At 49.3% G+C, this 19,184-nt stretch overlaps 1 protein-coding gene across 1 annotated transcript in view; it reads left to right on the top strand.

Moving 5' to 3' along the window:
- LOC124020765 (attractin-like) overlaps positions 1-19,184 on the top strand; it is a 187,728-nt gene that overhangs the window by 20,447 nt on the left and 148,097 nt on the right. Inside the window, 1 exon segment of the mRNA XM_046336026.1 lies at positions 12,006-12,134. Coding sequence (XP_046191982.1) covers positions 12,006-12,134 — 129 coding nt within the window.

The following is a 19,184-nucleotide window of genomic DNA, read 5'->3' on the forward strand; positions in this document are numbered from 1 at the left end:
TGGTGGTGGTGATTGTAGGTGGTGGTGGGATGGTGATTGTAGATGGTGGTGGTGGTGATTGTAGATGGTGGTGGTGGTGGTGGTGATTGTAGATGGTGGTGGTGGTGATTGTAGATGGTGGTGGTGGTGATTGTAGATGGTGGTGGTGGTGGTGGTGGTGATTGTAGATGGTGGTGGTGGTGATTGTAGATGGTGGTGGTGATTGTAGATGGTGGTGGTGGTGATTGTAGATGGTGGTGGTGGTGATTGTAGATGGTGGTGGTGGTGATTGTAGATGGTGGGTGGTGATTGTAGATGGTGGTGGTGGTGGTGATTGTAGTGGTGGTGGTGATTGTAGTGGTGATTGTGATGGTGGTGGTGGTGATTGTAGATGGTGGTGGTGGTGATTGTAGATGTGATTGTGGTGGTGGTGGTGATTGTATGGTGGTGGTGGTGATTGTAGATTGGTGGTGGTGGTGATTGTGGTGATGGTGGTGGTGGTGATTGTAGATGGTGGTGGTGGTGATTGTAGATGGTGGTGGTGGTGATTGTAGATGGTGGTGGTGGTGGTGATTGTAGATGGTGGTGGTGGTGATTTAGGTGGTGGTGGTGGTGATTGTAGGTGGTGGTTGGTGATTGTAGGTGGTGGTGGTGGTGGTTGTGATTGGTGGTGGTGGTGGTGATTGTAGGTGGTGGTGAGGTGATTGGATGGTGGTGGTGGTGATTGTAGATGGTGGTGGTGATTGTAGATGGTGGTGGTGGTGATTGTAGATGGTGGTGGTGATTGTAGGTGGTGGTGGTGATTGTAGATGGTGGTGGTGGTGATTGTAGGTGGTGGTGGTGGTGATTGTAGGTGGTGGTGGTGGTGATTGTAGGTGATGGTGGTGGTGGTGATTGTAGATGGTGGTGGTGGTGATTGTAGATGGTGGTGGTGGTGATTGTAGATGGTGATTGTAGTGGTGGTGGTGATTGTAGATGGTGGTGGTGATTGTAGATGGTGGTGGTGGTGATTGTAGATGGTGGTGATTGTAGATGGTGGTGGTGGTGATTGTAGATGGTGGTGGTGGTGATTGTAGATGGTGGTGGTGGTGATTGTAGATGGTGGTGGTGATTGTAGGTGGTGGTGGTGGTGATTGTAGATGGTGGTGATGGTGGTTGGTGATTGTGGTGGTGGTGGTGATTGTAGATGGTGGTGGTGGTGGTGATTGTAGATGGTGGTGGTGGTGATTGTAGATGGTGGTGGTGATTGTAGATGGTGGTGGTGGTGATTGTAGATGGTGGTGGTGGTGATTGTAGATGGTGGTGGTGGTGATTGTAGATGGTGGTGGTGGTGATTGTAGATGGTGGTGGTGGTGATTGTAGGTGGTGGTGGTGGTGATTGTAGGTGGTGGTGGTGGTGGTGGTGATTGTAGGTGGTGGTGGTGGTGATTGTAGATGGTGGTGGTGGTGGTAGATGGTGGTGGTGGTGATTGTAGAGGTGGTGGTGGTGGTGGTGATTGTAGATTGTGGTGGTGGTGGTGGTGGTGGTGATTGTAGATGGTGGTGGTGGTGATTGTAGATGGTGGTGGTGGTGATTGTAGATGGTGTGGTGGTGATTGTAGATGGTGGTGTGGTGGTAGGTGGTGGTGGTGGTGATTGGTGGTGTGGTGATTGTGATTGTGATTGTAGTGGTGGTGGTGATTGGATGGTGGTGGTGGTGATTGTAGAGATGGTGGTGGTGGTGATTGTAGGTGGTGGTGGTGATTGGTGGTGGTGGTGATTGTAGATGGTGGTGGTGGTGATTGTAGGTGGTGGTGGTGGTGATTGTAGGTGATGGTGGTGGTGATTGTAGTAGATGGTGGTGGTGATTGTAGATGGTGGTGGTGATTGTGGTGGTGGTGGTGGTGATTGTAGGTGATGGTGGTGGTGATTGTAGGTGGTGGTGGTGGTGATTGTAGATGGTGGTGGTGGTGATTGTAGATGGTGGTGATTGTAGATCGTGGTGATGGTGGTGGTGATTGTAGGTGGTGGTGATTGTAGGTGGTGGTGGTGGTGATTGTAGATGGTGGTGGTGGTGATTGTAGGTGGTGGTGGTGATTGTGATGGTGGTGTAGATGGGTGGTGGTGGTGATTGTAGATGGTGGTGGTGGTGGATTGTGATTGTGATGGTGGTGGTGGTGATTGTAGATGGTGGTGGTGGTGATTGTAGATGGTGGTGGTGGTGATTGTAGATGGTGGTGGTGGTGATTGTAGATGGTGGTGGTGGTGGTGGTGGTGATTGTAGATGGTGGTGGTGATTGTAGATGGTGGTGGTGGTGATTGTGGTGGTGATTGTGGTGGTGGTGGTGATTGTAGATGGTGGTGGTGGTGATTGTATTGTGGTGGTGGTGGTGATTGTAGATGGTGGTGGTGGTGATTGTAGATGGTGGTGGTGATTGTAGATGGTGGTGTGGTGATGGTGGTGGTGGTGGTGGTGATGGTGGTGGTGGTGGTGGTGATTGTGGTGGTGGTGGTGGTGGTGATTGTGATGATGGTGGTGGGTGGTGATTGTAGATGGTGGTGGTGGTGATTGTAGATGGTGGTGGTGGTGATTGTAGATGGTGGTGGTGGTGGTGATGGTGGTAGAGGTGGTGGTGGTGGTGATTGTAGATGGTGGTGGTGGTGATTGTAGGTGGTGGTGGTGATTGTAGATGGTGGTGATTGTAGTGGTGGTGATTGTAGATGGTGGTGGTGGTGATTGTAGATGGTGGTGGTGGTGATTGTAGATGTGGTGGTGGTGATGGTGATTGGTGATGGTGGTGGTGGTGGTGGTGATTGTAGGTGGTGGTGGTGATTGTGGTGGTGGTGATTGTAGATGGTGGTGGTGATTGTAGATGGTGGTGGTGGTGATTGTAGATGGTGGTGGTGGTGATTGTAGATGGTGGTGGTGATTGGTGGTGGTGATTGTAGATGGTGGTGGTGGTGATTGTAGATGGTGGTGGTGGTGATTGTAGATGGTGGTGGTGGTGATTGTAGATGGTGGTGGTGGTGGTGATTGTAGATGGTGGTGGTGGTGATTGTAGGTGGTGTGATTGTAGATGGTGGTGGTGGTGGTAGATTGTGATTGTAGATGGTGGTGGTGGTGATTGTGATGGTGGTGTGTGTGATTGTAGTGGTGGTGGTGATTGTAGATTGTGGTGGTGGTGGTGATTGTAGATGGTGTGATTGTAGGTGGTGATTGTGGTGGTGGTGGTGATTGTAGAGGATGGTGGTGGTGGTGATTGTAGATTGGTGGTGGTGATGGTGATTGTAGATGGTGGTGGTGATTGTAGATGGGTGGTGGTGATTGTAGATGGTGGTGGTGTGGTGATTGTAGATGGTGGTGGTGGTGGTGGTGGTGATTGGTGGTGGTGATTGTAGGTGGTGATTGTAGATGGTAGGTGTGATTGGTGGTGGTGATTGTAGATGGTGGTGATTGTAGATGGTGGTGATTGTAGATGGTGGTGGTGGTGATTGTAGATGGTGGTGGTGGTGATTGTAGATGGTGGTGGTGGTGATTGTAGGTGGTGGTGGTGGTGATTGTAGATGGTGGTGGTGGTGATTGTGATGGTGGTGGTGATTGTAGATGGTGGTGGTGGTGATTGTAGATGGTGGTGGTGGTGATTGTAGATGGTGGTGGTGGTGATTGTAGATGGTGGTGGTGGTGATTGTAGATGGTGGTGGTGGTGATTGTAGATGGTGGTGGTGATTGTAGGTGGTGGTGGTGGTGATTGTAGATGTGGTGGTGGTGATTGTAGATGGTGGTGGTGGTGATTGTAGGTGGTGGTGATTGTAGATGGTGGTGGTGGTGATTGTAGATGGTGGTGGTGGTGGTGATTGTAGGTGGTGGTGGTAGATGGTGGTGATTGTAGATGGTGGTGGTGATTGTAGGTGGTGGTGGTGATTGTAGATGGTGGTGGTGATTGTAGGTGGTGGTGATTGTAGGTGATGGTGGTGGTGATTGTAGATGGTGGTGATTGTAGATGGTGGTGGTGGTGATTGTGGTGATGGTAGATGTAGGTGGTGATTGTAGATGGTGGTGTAGATGGTGGTGGTGGTGATTGTAGATGTGGTGGTGGTGATTGTAGATGGTGGTGGTGGTGATTGTAGATGGTGGTGGTGGGTGATTGTAGATGGGTGGTGGTGGTGATTGGTGGTGGTGGTGGTGATTGTAGTGATGGTGGTGGTGATTGTAGATGGTGGTGGTGGTGATTGTAGATGGTGGTGGTGATGATTGTAGATGGAGGTGGTGTGATTGTAGATGGTGGTGGTGATTGTAGATGGTGGTGGTGATTGTAGATGGTGATGGTGATTGTAGATGGTGGTGATGATTGTAGATGGTGGTGGTGATTGTAGATGGTGGTGGTGATTGTAGGTGGTGGTGATTGTAGATGGTGATGGTGGTGATTGTAGATGGTGATGGTGGTGATTGTGGTGATGGTGGTGGTGGTGATGTAGTATGGTGGTGGTGGTGATTGTAGATGGTGGTGGTGGTGATTGTAGATGGTGGTGGTGGTGATTGTAGATGGTGGTGGTGGTGATTGTAGATGGTGGTGGTGGTGATTGTAGGTGATGGTGATTGTAGATGGTGATGGTGGTGATTGTAGATGGTGGTGGTGGTGATTGTAGATGGTGGTGGTGGTGATGATTGTAGGTGGTGGTGGTGGTGATTGTAGGTGATGGTGTGGTGATTGTAGATGGTGATTGGTGGTGGTGGTGATTGTAGGTGGTGGTGGTGGTGATTGTAGATGGTGGTGGTGGTGATTGTATTGGTGGTGGTAGGGTGGTGGTGGTGATTGTATGGTGGTGGTGGTGGTGGTGGTGATTGTAGATGGTGGTGGTGGTGATTGTAGGATGGTGGTGGTGGTGATGGTGGTGGTGGTGATTGTAGATGGTGGTGGTGGTGGTGGTGATGGTGATTGTAGATGGTGGTGGTGGTGATTGTAGATGGATGGTGGTGATTGTAGATGGTGGTGGTGGTGGTGATTGTAGGTGATGGTGGTGGTGGTGATTGTAGATGGTGGTGGTGATTGTAGATGGTGGTGGTGGTGATTGTAGGTGATGGTGGTGGTGATTGTAGGTGGTGGTGGTGATTGTAGGTGGTGGTGGTGATTGTAGGTGGTGGTGGTGGTGATTGTAGGTGGTGGTGGTGGTGGTGATTGTAGATGGTGGTGGTGGTGATTGTAGATGGTGGTGGTGATTGTAGGTGGTGGTGGTGATTGTAGATGGTGGTGGTGGTGATTGTAGATGGTGGTGGTGATTGTAGGTGGTGATTGTAGATGGTGGTGGTGATTGTAGATGGTGGTGGTGGTGATTGTAGGATGGTGGTGGTGGTGATTGTAGATGGTGGTGGTGATTGTAGGTGGTGGTGGTGGTGATTGTAGGTTTGTGGTGGTGGTGGTGGTGATTGTAGGTTGGTGGTGGTGGTGATTGTAGGTGGTAATGGTGGTGATTGTAGATGGTGGTGGTGGTGATTGTAGATGGTGGTGTGGTGATTGTAGATGGTGGTGTGGTGATTGTAGGTGGTGATGGTGGTGATTGTAGATGGTGGTGGTGGTGGTGATTGTAGATGGTGGTGGTGGTGGTGATTGTGGTGATTGGTGGTGGTGGTGGTGATTGTAGATGGTGGTGGTGGTGATTGTAGATGGTGGTGGTGGTGATTGTGATGGTGGTGGTGATTGTAGGTGATGGTGGTGGTGATTGTGGGATGGTGGTGGTGATTGGTGGTGGTGGTGGTGGTGGTGATTGTAGATGGTGGTGGTGGTGATTGTAGGTGGTGGTGGTGATTGTAGTGGTGGTGGTGATTGTAGGTGGTGGTGATTGTAGATGGTGGTGGTGGTGATTGTAGGTGGATTGGTGGTGGTGATTGTAGATGGTGGTGGTGGTGATTGTAGATGGTGGTGGTGGTGATTGTAGATGGGTGGTGGTGATTGTAGATGGTGGTGATGGTGATTGTAGATGGTGGTGGTGGTGATTGTAGATGGTGGTGGTGATTGTAGATGGTGGTGGTGGTGATTGTAGATGGTGGTGTGGTGATTGTAGATGGTGGTGGTGATTGTAGATGGTGGTGGTGATTGTAGATGGTGGTGGTGATTGTAGGTGGTGATTGTAGGTGGTGGTGATTGTAGATGGTGGTGGTGATTGTAGATGGTGGTGGTGGTGATTGTAGATGGTGGTGGTGGTGGTGATTGTAGAGGTGGTGGTGGTGATTGTAGATGGTGGTGGTGGTGATTGTAGATGGTGGTGGTGGGTGATTGTAGGTGGTGGTGGTGGTGATTGTAGATGGTGGTGGTGATTGTAGGTGGTGGTGGTGATTGTAGATGGTGGTGGTGGTGATTGTAGATGGTGGTGGTGGTGATTGTAGATGGTGGTGGTGGTGATTGTAGATGGTGGTGGTGGTGATTGTAGATGGTGGTGGTGATTGTAGATGGTGGTGGTGGTGATTGTAGAGGATTGTAGATGGTGGTGGTGGTGATTGTAGATGGTGGTGGTGGTGATTGTAGATGGTGGTGGTGGTGATTGTAGATGGTGGTGGTGATTGTAGATGGTGTGGTGATTGTAGATGGTGGTGGTGATTGTAGATGGTGGTGGTGATTGTAGATGGTGTGGTGATTGTAGATGGTGTGGTGATTGTAGGTGTGGTGATTGGATGGTGATGATGGTGATTGTAGATGGTGGTGGTGGTGATTGTAGATGGTGGTGGTGGTGATTGTAGATGGTGGTGGTGATTGTAGATGGTGGTGGTGATTGTAGATGGTGATGGTGGTGATTGTAGATGGTGGTGGTGGTGATTGTAGATGGTGGTGGTGGTGATTGTAGATGGATGGTGATTGTAGATGGTGATTGTAGATGGTGATGGTGGTGATTGTAGATGGTGATGGTGGTGATTGTAGATGGTGGTGGTGGTGATGGTGGTGGTGATTGTAGATGGTGGTGGTGATTGTAGGTGGTGGTGGTGGTGGTGGGTGGTGGTGATGGTGATTATGGTGGTGGTGATTGTAGGTGGTGGTGATTGTAGGTGGTGGTGGTGGTGATTGTAGGATGGTGGTGGTGGTGATTGTAGGTGTGGTGGTGGTGATTGTAGATGGTGGTGGTGGTGATTGTAGATGATTGTAGGTGGTGGTGATTGTAGATGGTGATTGTAGATGGTGATGGTGGTGATTGTAGATGGTGGTGGTGGTGATTGTAGATGGTGATGGTGGTGGTGATTGTAGGTGGTGGTGGTGGTGGTGATTGTAGGTGGTGGTGGTGGTGTAGGTGATGGTGGTGGTGATTGTATGGTGGTGGTGGTGATTGTAGGTGGTGGTGGTGGTGATTGTAGGTGATGGTGGTGGTGGTGATTGTATGGTGGTGGTGGTGGTGATTGTAGATGGTGGTGGTGATTGTAGGTGATGTGGTGGTGGTGATTGTAGGTGGTGGTGGTGGTGATTGTAGGGTGGTGGTGGTGATTGTAGGTGGTGGTGGTGGTGATTGTAGGATGGTGGTGGTGGTGATTGTAGGTTGGTGGTGGTGGTGATTGTAGGTTGTGGTGGTGGTGATTGTAGAGGTGGTGGTGATGGTGATTGTAGATGGTTTGTGGTGATTGTAGGTGGTGGTGATTGTAGATGGTGGTGGTGATTGGTTGTAATGGTGGTGATTGTAGATGGTGATGGTGGTGATTGTAGATGGTTGGTGGTGATTGTAGATGGTGGTGGTGGTGATTGTAGAGATGGTGGTGGTGGTGATGATGTGTAGATGGTGGTGGTGGTGGTGATTGTAGATGTGGTGGTGGTGATTGTAGATGGTGGTGGGTGATTGTAGATGGTGGTGGTGGTGATTGTGGTGGTGGTGGTGATTGTAGGTGATGGTGGTGGTGATTGTAGGTGGTGGTGGTGATTGTAGGTGGTGGTGGTGGTGATTGTAGGTGATGGTGGTGGTGATGGTGATTGTAGATGGTGATGGTGGTGGTGATTGTAGATGGTGGTGGTGATTGTAGGTTTGTGGTGGTGGTGATTGTAGGTTTGTGGTGGTGGTGATTGTAGGTTTGTGGTGGTGGTGATTGTAGGTTTGTGGTGGTGGTGATTGTAGGTTTGTGGTGGTGGTGATTGTAGGTTTGTGGTGGTGGTGATTGTAGGTTGGTGGTGGTGGTGATTGTAGATTTGTGGTGATTGTAGGTTTGTGGTGATTGTAGGTTTGTGGTGATTGTAGGTTTGTGGTGATTGTAGGTTTGTGGTGGTGGTGATTGTAGGGTTGTAATGGTGGTGATTGTAGATGGTGTTTGTGGTGATTGTAGATGGTTGTGGTGATTGTAGGTGGCTGTTGGTGGTGATTGTAGATGGTGGTGGTGGTGGTGATAGTAGATGGTGGTGGTGGTGGTGATTGTAGATGGTGGTGGTGGTGGTGGTGGTGATTGTAGATGGTGGTGGTGGTGGTGATTGTAGATGGTGGTGGTGGTGATTGTAGGTGGTGGTGGTGATTGTAGGTGATGGTGGTGGTGATTGTAGGTGATGGTGGTGGTGATTGTAGGTGGTGGTGGTGATTGTAGGTGGTGGTGGTGATTGTAGATGGTGGTGGTGGTGATTGTAGGTGGTGGTGATTGTAGATGGTGGAGGTGGTGATTGTAGATGGAGGTGGAGGTGATTGTAGATGGATGTGGTGGTGATTGTAGATGGAGGTGGTGGTGATTGTAGATGGAGGTGGTGGTGATTGTAGATGGAGGTGGTGGTGATTGTAGATGGAGGTGGTGGTGATTGTAGATGGAGGTGGTGGTGATTGTAGATGGAGGTGGTGGTGATTGTAGATGGAGGTGGTGGTGATTGTAGATGGTGCTGGTGATTGTAGATGGTGCTGGTGATTGTAGATGGTGCTGGTGATTGTAGGTGGTGATTGTAGGTGATGGTGATTGTAGATGGTGATGATGGTGATTGTAGATGGTGGTGGTGGTGATTGTAGATGGTGGTGGTGGTGATTGTAGATGGTGGTGGTGGTGATTGTAGATGGTGATGGTGGTGATGATTGTAGGTGGTGGTGATGGTGATTGTAGGTGATGGTGGTGGTGATTGTAGGTGATGGTGGTGGTGATTGTAGGTGGTGGTGGTGGTGATTGTAGGTGGTGGTGGTGATTGTAGGTGGTGGTGGTGGTGGTGGTGATTGTAGGTTTGTGGTGGTGGTGATTGTAGGTTTGTGGTGGTGGTGATTGTAGGTTTGTGGTGGTGGTGATTGTTGATGGTGGTGGTGGTGATTGTAGGTGATGGTGATTGTAGATGGTGATGGTGGTGATTGTAGATGGTGATGGTGGTGATTGTAGATGGTGATGGTGGTGATGATTGTAGGTGGTGGTGGTGGTGATGGTGATTGTAGGTGAGGTGGTGGTGATTGTAGGTGATGGTGGTGGTGATTGTAGGTGGTGGTGGTGATTGTAGGTGGTGGTGGTGGTGATTGTAGGTGATGGTGGTGGTGATGGTGATTGTAGATGGTGATGGTGGTGGTGATTGTAGATGGTGGTGGTGATTGTAGGTTTGTGGTGGTGGTGATTGTAGGTTTGTGGTGGTGGTGATTGTAGGTTTGTGGTGGTGGTGATTGTAGGTTTGTGGTGGTGGTGATTGTAGGTTTGTGGTGGTGGTGATTGTAGGTTGGTGGTGATTGTAGGTTTGTGGTGATTGTAGGTTTGTGGTGATTGTAGGTTTGTGGTGGTGGTGATTGTAGGGTTGTAATGGTGGTGATTGTAGATGGTGTTTGTGGTGATTGTAGGTTTGTGGTGATTGTAGATGGTTGTGGTGATTGTAGGTGGCGGTTGGTAGTGATTGTAGATGGTGGTGGTGGTGGTGATTGTAGATGGTGGTGGTGGTGGTGATTGTAGATGGTGGTGGTGGTGGTGATTGTAGATGGTGGTGGTGGTGGTGGTGGTGATTGTAGATGGTGGTGGTGGTGATTGTAGATGGTGGTGGTGGTGATTGTAGGTGGTGGTGGTGATTGTAGGTGGTGGTGATTGTAGGTGATGGTGGTGGTGATTGTAGGTGGTGGTGGTGATTGTAGATGGTGGTGGTGGTGATTGTAGGTGGTGGTGATTGTAGATGGTGGAGGTGGTGATTGTAGATGGAGGTGGAGGTGATTGTAGATGGAGGTGGAGGTGATTGTAGATGGAGGTGGAGGTGATTGTAGATGGATGTGGAGGTGATTGTAGATGGAGGTGGAGGTGATTGTAGATGGAGGTGGTGGTGATTGTAGATGGAGGTGGTGGTGATTGTAGATGGAGGTGGTGGTGATTGTAGATGGAGGTGGTGGTGATTGTAGATGGAGGTGGTGGTGATTGTAGATGGAGGTGGTGGTGATTGTAGATGGAGGTGGTGGTGATTGTAGATGGTGCTGGTGATTGTAGATGGTGCTGGTGATTGTAGATGGTGCTGGTGATTGTAGATGGTGCTGGTTATTGTAGGTGGTGATTGTAGGTGATGGTGATTGTAGATGGTGATGATGGTGATTGTAGATGGTGATGATGGTGATTGTAGATGGTGGTGGTGGTGATTGTAGATGGTGGTGGTGGTGATTGTAGATGGTGGTGGTGGTGATTGTAGATGGTGTAGATGGTGGTGGTGGTGATTGTAGATGGTGATGGTGGTGATTGTAGATGGTGCTGGTGATTGTAGATGGTGCTGGTGATTGTAGATGGTGCTGGTGATTGTAGATGGTGCTGGTGATTGTAGATGGTGATGGTGGTGATTGTAGATGGTGGTGGTAGATGGTGGTGGTGGTGATTGTAGGTATGGTGATTGTAGATGGTGGTGGTGATTGTAGGTGATGGTGATTGTAGATGGTGATGGTGGTGATTGTAGATGGTGATGGTGGTGATTGTAGATGGTGATGGTGGTGATGATTGTAGGTGGTGGTGGTGGTGATGGTGATTGTAGGTGATGGTGGTGGTGATTGTAGGTGGTGGTGGTGATTGTAGGTGGTGGTGGTGATTGTAGGTGGTGGTGGTGGTGATTGTAGGTGGTGGTGGTGGTGATTGTAGGTGGTGGTGGTGATTGTAGGTGGTGGTGGTGGTGATTGTAGGTGGTGGTGGTGATTGTAGGTGGTGGTGGTGATTGTAGGTGGTGGTGGTGATTTTAGGTTTGTGGTGGTGGTGATTTTAGGTTTGTGGTGGTGGTGATTGTGGGTTTGTGGTGGTGGTGATTGTGGGTTTGTGGTGATTGTAGGTTTGTGGTGATTGTAGGTGGTGGTGGTGATTGTAGGTGGTGGTGGTGGTGGTGATTTTAGGTTTGTGGTGGTGGTGATTGTGGGTGTGTGGTGATTGTAGGTTTGTGGTGATTGTAGGTAGACATCTGCTCCTCACTGCTGTTATCAAACTGCTTTACTTAAACTGGAATGTGGAATGTTTTTAATTGAATGTATTAACCTGCATAATGTTGTTACAAGATGTTGATTTACCTGGTTAATGATGAATTATTGATTTACCTGGTTAACGATGAATTATTGATTTACCTGGTTAACGATGAATTATTGATTTACCTGGTTAACGATGAATTATTGATTTACCTGGTTAACGATGAATTATTGATTTACCTGGTTAACGATGAATTATTGATTTACCTGGTTAACGATGAATTATTGATTTACCTGGTTAACGATGAATTATTGATTTACCTGGTTAACGATGAATTATTGATTTACCTGGGTAACGATGAATTATTGATTTACCTGGTTAACGATGAATTATTGATTTACCTGGGTAACGATGAATTATTGATTTACCTGGTTAACGATGAATTATTGATTTACCTGGGTAACGATGAATTATTGATTTACCTGGTTAACGATGAATTATTGATTTACCTGGTTAATGATGAATTATTGATTTACCTGGTTAATGATGAATTATTGATTTACCTGGTTAATGATGAATTATTGATTTACCTGGTTAATGATGAATTATTGATTTACCTGGTTGACGATGAATTATTGATTTACCTGGTTAATGATGACTTATTGATTTACCTGGTTAACGATGAATTATTCAGGGTGTTGATGGGTTTTGTCCATCCTTGTTGCAGTGGGTTGATAGTTCCTGAGCGCTATGGCAACGAGACTGTTCCGGAGGTGGTTTCACAGTCTGGTTACGCCCTCCTCCACTTCTTCAGCGACGCTGCTTATAACCTGACCGGCTTCAACATCTCATATAGGTAAGCCCTGACCCAGCCTCTCCTACAGGTGAGTCTGACCTTGCATGGCCTCTTCTTAGTAACAGGTGAGTCTGGACAGTAGCTGCAGTAGCTCTTTACCAAAAGAGGAAAAGTGTTTGTTTTGTCAGCTGGATTGTTAAATATAAAAGGGAGTAGCAGGAAGAGATAATGAAGTTAACTGGGCTAACAGTAAGAGATAATGAAGTTAACCATGCTAACAGGAAGAGATAATGAAGTTAACCATGCTAGCAGGAAGAGATAATGAAGTTAACTGGGCTAACAGTAAGAGATGATGAAGTTAACCATGCTAACAGTAAGAGATAATGAAGTTAACCACGCTAGCATGAAGAGATAATGAAGTTAACCACGCTAGCAGGAAGAGATAATTTAGTTAGTTAACCATGCTAGCAGGAAGAGGTAATGAAGTTAGTTAACCATGCTAGCAGGAAGAGATAATGAAGTTAGTTAACCATGCTAGCAGGAAGAGATAATGAAGTTAGTTAACCATGCTAGCAGGAAGAGATAATGAAGTTAACCATGCTAGCAGGAAGAGATAATGAAGTTAGTTAACCATGCTAGCAGGAAGAGATAATGAAGTTAGTTAACCATGCTAGCAGGAAGAGATAATGAAGTTAGTTAACCAGGCTAGCAGGAAGAGATAATGAAGTTAGTTAACCATGCTAGCAGGAAGAGATAATGAAGTTAGTTAACCATGCTAGCAGGAAGAGATAATGAAGTTAGTTAACCATGCTAGCAGGAAGAGATAATGAAGTTAGTTAACCATGCTAGCAGGAAGAGATAATGAAGTTAGTTAACCATGCTAGCAGGAAGAGATAATGAAGTTAGTTAACCATGCTAGCAGGAAGAGATAATGAAGTTAGTTAACCAGGCTAGCAGGAAGAGATAATGAAGTTAACCACGCTAGCAGGAAGAGATAATGAAGTTAGTTAACCATGCTAGCAGGAAGAGATAATGAAGTTAGTTAACCAGGCTTACCCGGAGAGATAATGAAGTTAGTTAACCATGCTAGCAGGAAGAGATAATGAAGTTAGTTCACCAGGCTTACCCGGAGAGATAATGAAGTTAGTTAACCATGCTAGCAGGAAGAGATAATGAAGTTAGTTAACCAGGCTTACCCGGAGAGATAATGAAGTTAGTTAACCAGGCTAGCAGGAAGAGATAATGAAGTTAGTTAACCAGGCTTACCCGGAGAGATAATGAAGTTAGTTAACCATGCTAGCAGGAAGAGATAATGAAGTTAGTTAACCATGCCAACAGGAAGAGATAATGAAGTTAGTTAACCATGCCAACAGGAAGAGATAATGAAGTTAGTTAACCATGCCAACAGGAAGAGATAATGAAGTTAGTTAACCATGCCAACAGGAAGAGATAATTAAGTTAGTTAACCATGCCAACAGGAAGAGATAATGAAGTTAGTTAACCATGCCAACAGGAAGAGATAATGAAGTTAGTTAACCATGCCGGCAGGAAGAGATAATGAATTTAGTTAACCATGCTAGCAGGAAGAGATAATGAAGTTAGTTAACCATGCTAGCAGGAAGAGATAATGAAGTTAGTTAACCATGCTAGCAGGAAGAAATAATGAATTTAGTTAACCAGGCTAACAGAAAGAGATAATGGAGTTAGTTAACCAGGCTAACAGAAAGAGATAATGGATAGTGTCTCTCTGTAGTGTCTCAACGTGCCCCAGTGTCTCTCTGTAGTGTCTCAACGTGCCCCAGTGTCTCTCTGTAGTGTCTCAACGTGCCCCAGTGTCTCTCTGTAGTGTCTCAACGTGCCCCAGTGTCTCTCTCTTTCTGTAGTGTCTCAACGTGCCCCAGTGTCTCTCTCTCTCTGTAGTGTCTCAACGTGCCCCAGTGTCTCTCTCTCTCTGTAGTGTCTCAACGTGCCCCAGTGTCTCTCTCTCTGAAGTGTCTCAACGTGCCCCAATGTCTCTCTGTAGTGTCTCTCTCTCTCTCTCTCTGTAGTGTCTCAATGTGTCCCAGTGTCTCTCTGTAGTGTCTCAACGTGCCCCAGTGTCTCTCTCTCTCTCTGTAGTGTCTCAACGTGCCCCAGTGTCTCTCTCTCTCTCTGTAGTGTCTCAACGTGCCCCAGTGTCTCTCTCTCTGTAGTGTCTCAACGTGCCCCAGTGTCTCTCTCTCTCTGTAGTGTCTCAACGTGCCCCAGTGTCTCTTGCTCTGTAGTGTCTCAACGTGCCCCAGTGTCTCTCTCTCTCTGTAGTGTCTCAACGTGCCCCAGTGTCTCTCTCTCTGTAGTGTCTCAACGTGCCCCAGTGTCTCTCTCTCTGTAGTGTCTCAACGTGCCCCAGTCTCTCTCTCTCTCTCTCTCTCTCTCTGTAGTGTCTCAACGTGCCCCAGTGTCTCTCTGTAGTGTCTCAACGTGCCCCAGTGTCTCTCTGTAGTGTCTCAACGTGCCCCTGTGTCTCTCTGTAGTGTCTCAACGTGCCCCAGTGTCTCTCTGTAGTGTCTCAACGTGCCCCAGTGTCTCTCTGTAGTGTCTCAACGTGCCCCAGTGTCTCTCTCTCTGTAGTGTCTCAACGTGCCCCAGTGTCTCTCTCTCTGTAGTGTCTCAACGTGCCCCAGTGTCTCTCTCTCTGTAGTGTCTCAACGTGCCCCAGTGTCTCTCTCTCTGTAGTGTCTCAACGTGCCCCAGTGTCTCTCTCTGTAGTGTCTCAACGTGCCCCAGTGTCCCTCTGTAGTGTCTCAACGTGCCCCAGTGTCTCTCTGTAGTGTCTCAACGTGCCCCAGTGTCTCTCTGTAGTGTCTCAACGTGCCCCAGTGTCTCTCTGTAGTGTCTCAACGTGCCCCAGTGTCTCTCTCTTTCTGTAGTGTCTCAACGTGCCCCAGTGTCTCTCTCTCTCTGTAGTGTCTCAACGTGCCCCAGTGTCTCTCTCTCTCTGTAGTGTCTCAACGTGCCCCAGTGTCTCTCTCTCTGAAGTGTCTCAACGTGCCCCAATGTCTCTCTGTAGTGTCTCTCTCTCTCTCTGTAGTGTCTCAACGTGCCCCAGTGTCTCTCTGTAGTGTCTCAACGTGCCCCAGTGTCTCTCTGTAGTGTCTCAACGTGCCCCAGTGTCTCTCTGTAGTGTCTCAACGTGCCCCAGTGTCTCTCTCTTTCTGTAGTGTCTCAACGTGCCCCAGTGTCTCTCTCTCTCTGTAGTGTCTCAACGTGCCCCAGTGTCTCTCTCTCTCTGTAGTGTCTCAACGTGCCCCAGTGTCTCTCTCTCTGAAGTGTCTCAACGTGCCCCAATGTCTCTCTGTAGTGTCTCTCTCTCTCTCTGTAGTGTCTCAATGTGTCCCAGTGTCTCTCTGTAGTGTCTCAACGTGCCCCAGTGTCTCTCTCTCTGTAGTGTCTCAACGTGCCCCAGTGTCTCTCTCTCTGTAGTGTCTCAACGTGCCCCAGTGTCTCTCTCTCTGTAGTGTCTCAACGTGCCCCAGTGTCTCTCTCTCTCTGTAGTGTCTCAACGTGCCCCAGTGTCTCTTGCTCTGTAGTGTCTCAACGTGCCCCAGTGTCTCTCTCTCTCTGTAGTGTCTCAACGTGCCCCAGTGTCTCTCTCTCTGTAGTGTCTCAACGTGCCCCAGTGTCTCTCTCTCTGTAGTGTCTCAACGTGCCCCAGTCTCCCCAGTGTCTCTCTCTCTCTGTAGTGTCTCAACGTGCCCCAGTGTCTCTCTGTAGTGTCTCAACGTGCCCCAGTGTCTCTCTGTAGTGTCTCAACGTGCCCCAGTGTCTCTCTGTAGTGTCTCAACGTGCCCCAGTGTCTCTCTGTAGTGTCTCAACGTGCCCCAGTGTCTCTCTGTAGTGTCTCAACGTGCCCCAGTGTCTCTCTCTCTGTAGTGTCTCAACGTGCCCCAGTGTCTCTCTCTCTGTAGTGTCTCAACGTGCCCCAGTGTCTCTCTCTCTGTAGTGTCTCAACGTGCCCCAGTGTCTCTCTCTCTGTAGTGTCTCAACGTGCCCCAGTGTCTCTCTCTCTGTAGTGTCTCAACGTGCCCCAGTGTCTCTCTGTAGTGTCTCAACGTGCCCCAGTGTCTCTCTGTAGTGTCTCAACGTGCCCCAGTGTCTCTCTGTAGTGTCTCAACGTGCCCCAGTGTCTCTCTCTTTCTGTAGTGTCTCAACGTGCCCCAGTGTCTCTCTCTCTGTAGTGTCTCAACGTGCCCCAGTGTCTCTCTCTGTAGTGTCTCAACGTGCCCCAGTGTCTCTCTCTCTGAAGTGTCTCAACGTGCCCCAATGTCTCTCTGTAGTGTCTCTCTCTCTCTCTGTAGTGTCTCAATGTGTCCCAGTGTCTCTCTGTAGTGTCTCAACGTGCCCCAGTGTCTCTCTCTCTCTCTGTAGTGTCTCAACGTGCCCCAGTGTCTCTCTCTCTCTGTAGTGTCTCGTCAAGTGTCTCAACGTGCCCCAGTGTCTCTCTCTCTGTAGTGTCTCAACGTGCCCCAGTGTCTCTCTCTCTGTAGTGTCTCAACGTGCCCCAGTGTCTCTCTCTCTGTAGTGTCTCAACGTGCCCCAGTGTCTCTCTCTCTGTAGTGTCTCAACGTGCCCCAGTGTCTTGCTCTGTAGTGTCTCAACGTGCCCCAGTGTCTCTCTCTCTGTAGTGTCTCAACGTGCCCCAGTGTCTCTCTCTCTGTAGTGTCTCAACGTGCCCCAGTGTCTCTCTCTCTGTAGTGTCTCAACGTGCCCCAGTGTCTCTCTCTCTGTAGTGTCTCAACAGTGCCCTCTGTAGTGTGTCTCTGTAGTGTCTCAACGTGCCCCAGTGTCTCTCTCTCTGTAGTGTCTCAACGTGCCCCAGTGTCTCTCTCTCTGTAGTGTCTCAACGTGCCCCAGTGTCTCTCTCTCTGTAGTGTCTCAACGTGCCCCAGTGTCTCTCTCTCTGTAGTGTCTCAACGTGCCCCAGTGTCTCTCTCTGTAGTGTCTCAACGTGCCCCAGTGTCTCAACGTGCCCCTCTCTCTGTAGTGTCTCAACGTGCCCCAGTGTCTCTCTGTAGTGTCTCAACGTGCCCCAGTGTCTCTCTGTAGTGTCTCAACGTGCCCCAGTGTCTCTCTCTCTCTGTAGTGTCTCAACGTGCCCCAGTGTCTCTCCTCAGTGTCTCAACGTGCCCCAGTGTCTCTCTGTAGTGTCTCAACGTGCCCCAGTGTCTCTCTCTCTGTAGTGTCTCAACGTGCCCCAGTGTCTCTCTCTCTGTAGTGTCTCAACGTGCCCCAGTGTCTCTCTGTAGTGTCTCAACGTGCCCCAGTGTCTCTCTGTAGTGTCTCAACGTGCCCCAGTGTCTCTCTCTCTCACTGTAGTGTCTCAACGTGCCCCAGTGTCTCTCTCTCTGTAGTGTCTCAACGTGCCCCAGTGTCTCTCTGTAGTGTCTCAACGTGCCCCAGTGTCTCTCTGTAGTGTCTCAACGTGCCCCAGTGTCTCTCTCTCTGTAGTGTCTCAACGTGCCCCAGTGTCTCTCTGTAGTGTCTCAACGTGCCCCAGTGTCTCTCTCTCTCTGTAGTGTCTCCACGTGCCCCAGTGTCTCTCTCTCTCTGTAGTGTCTCAACGTGCCCCAGTGTCTCTCTCTCTGTAGTGTCTCAACGTGCCCCAGTGTCTCTCTGTAGTGTCTCAACATGCCCCAGTGTCTCTCTGTAGTGTCTCAACATGCCCCAGTGTCTCTCTGTAGTGTCTCAACATGCCCCAGTGTCTCTCTGTAGTGTCTCAACGTGCCCCAGTGTCTCTCTCTCTCTGTAGTGTCTCCACGTGCCCCAGTGTCTCTCTCTCTCTGTAGTGTCTCAACGTGCCCCAGTGTCTCTCTCTCTCTGTAGTGTCTCAACATGCCCCAGTGTCTCTCTCTCTCTGTAGTGTCTCAACATGCCCCAGTGTCTCTCTCTCTCTGTAGTGTCTCAACGTGCCCCAGTGTCTGTCTCAACTCTCTCTGTAGTGTCTCAACGTGCCCCAGTGTCTCTCTGTAGTGTCTCAACGTGCCCCAGTGTCTCTCTGTAGTGTCTCAACGTGCCCCAGTGTCTCTCTCTCTGTAGTGTCTCAACGTGCCCCAGTGTCTCTCTGTAGTGTCTCAACGTGCCCCAGTGTCTCTCTCTCTGTAGTGTCTCAACGTGCCCCAGTGTCTCTCTCTCTGTAGTGTCTCAACGTGCCCCAGTGTCTCTCTGTAGTGTCTCAACGTGCCCCAGTGTCTCTCTGTAGTGTCTCAACGTGCCCCAGTGTCTCTCTGTAGTGTCTCAACGTGCCCCAGTGTCTCTCTCTCTGTAGTGTCTCAACGTGCCCCAGTGTCTCTCTGTAGTGTCTCAACGTGCCCCAGTGTCTCTCTGTAGTGTCTCAACGTGTCCCAGTGTCTCTCTCTCTGTAGTGTCTCAACGTGCCCCAGTGTCTCTCTGTAGTGTCTCAACGTGCCCCAGTGTCTCTCTCTCTGTAGTGTCTCAACGTGCCCCAGTGTCTCTCTGTAGTGTCTCAACGTGCCCCAGTGTCTCTCTCTCTGTAGTGTCTCAACGTGCCCCAGTGTCTCTCTGTAGTGTCTCAACGTGCCCCAGTGTCTCTCTCTCTGTAGTGTCTCAACGTGCCCCAGTGTCTCTCTGTAGTGTCTCAACGTGCCCCAGTGTCTCTCTGTAGTGTCTCAACGTGCCCCAGTGTCTCTCTGTAGTGTCTCAACGTGTCCCAGTGTCTCTCTCTGTAGTGTCTCAACGTGCCCCAGTGTCTCTCTGTAGTGTCTCAACGTGCCCCAGTGTCTCTCTCTCTGTAGTGTCTCAACGTGCCCCAGTGTCTCTCTCGCTCTCTGTAGTGTCTCAACGTGCCCCAGTGTCTCTCTGTAGTGTCTCAACGTGTCCCAGTGTCTCTCTGTAGTGTCTCAACGTGCCCCAGTGTCTCTCTGTAGTGTCTCAACGAGCCCCAGTGTCTCTCTCTCTCTCTGTAGTGTCTCAACGTGCCCCAGTGTCTCTCTCTCTGTAGTGTCTCAACGTGCCCCAGTGTCTCTCTCTGTAGTGTCTCAACGTGCCCCAGCTCTCAGTGTCTCAACGTGCCCCAGTGTCTCTCTGTAGTGTCTCAACGTGCCCCAGTGTCTC

This window comes from Oncorhynchus gorbuscha, unplaced genomic scaffold (genome assembly GCF_021184085.1).
Source record: "Oncorhynchus gorbuscha isolate QuinsamMale2020 ecotype Even-year unplaced genomic scaffold, OgorEven_v1.0 Un_scaffold_904, whole genome shotgun sequence".
Lineage (NCBI taxonomy): Eukaryota > Metazoa > Chordata > Actinopteri > Salmoniformes > Salmonidae > Oncorhynchus > Oncorhynchus gorbuscha.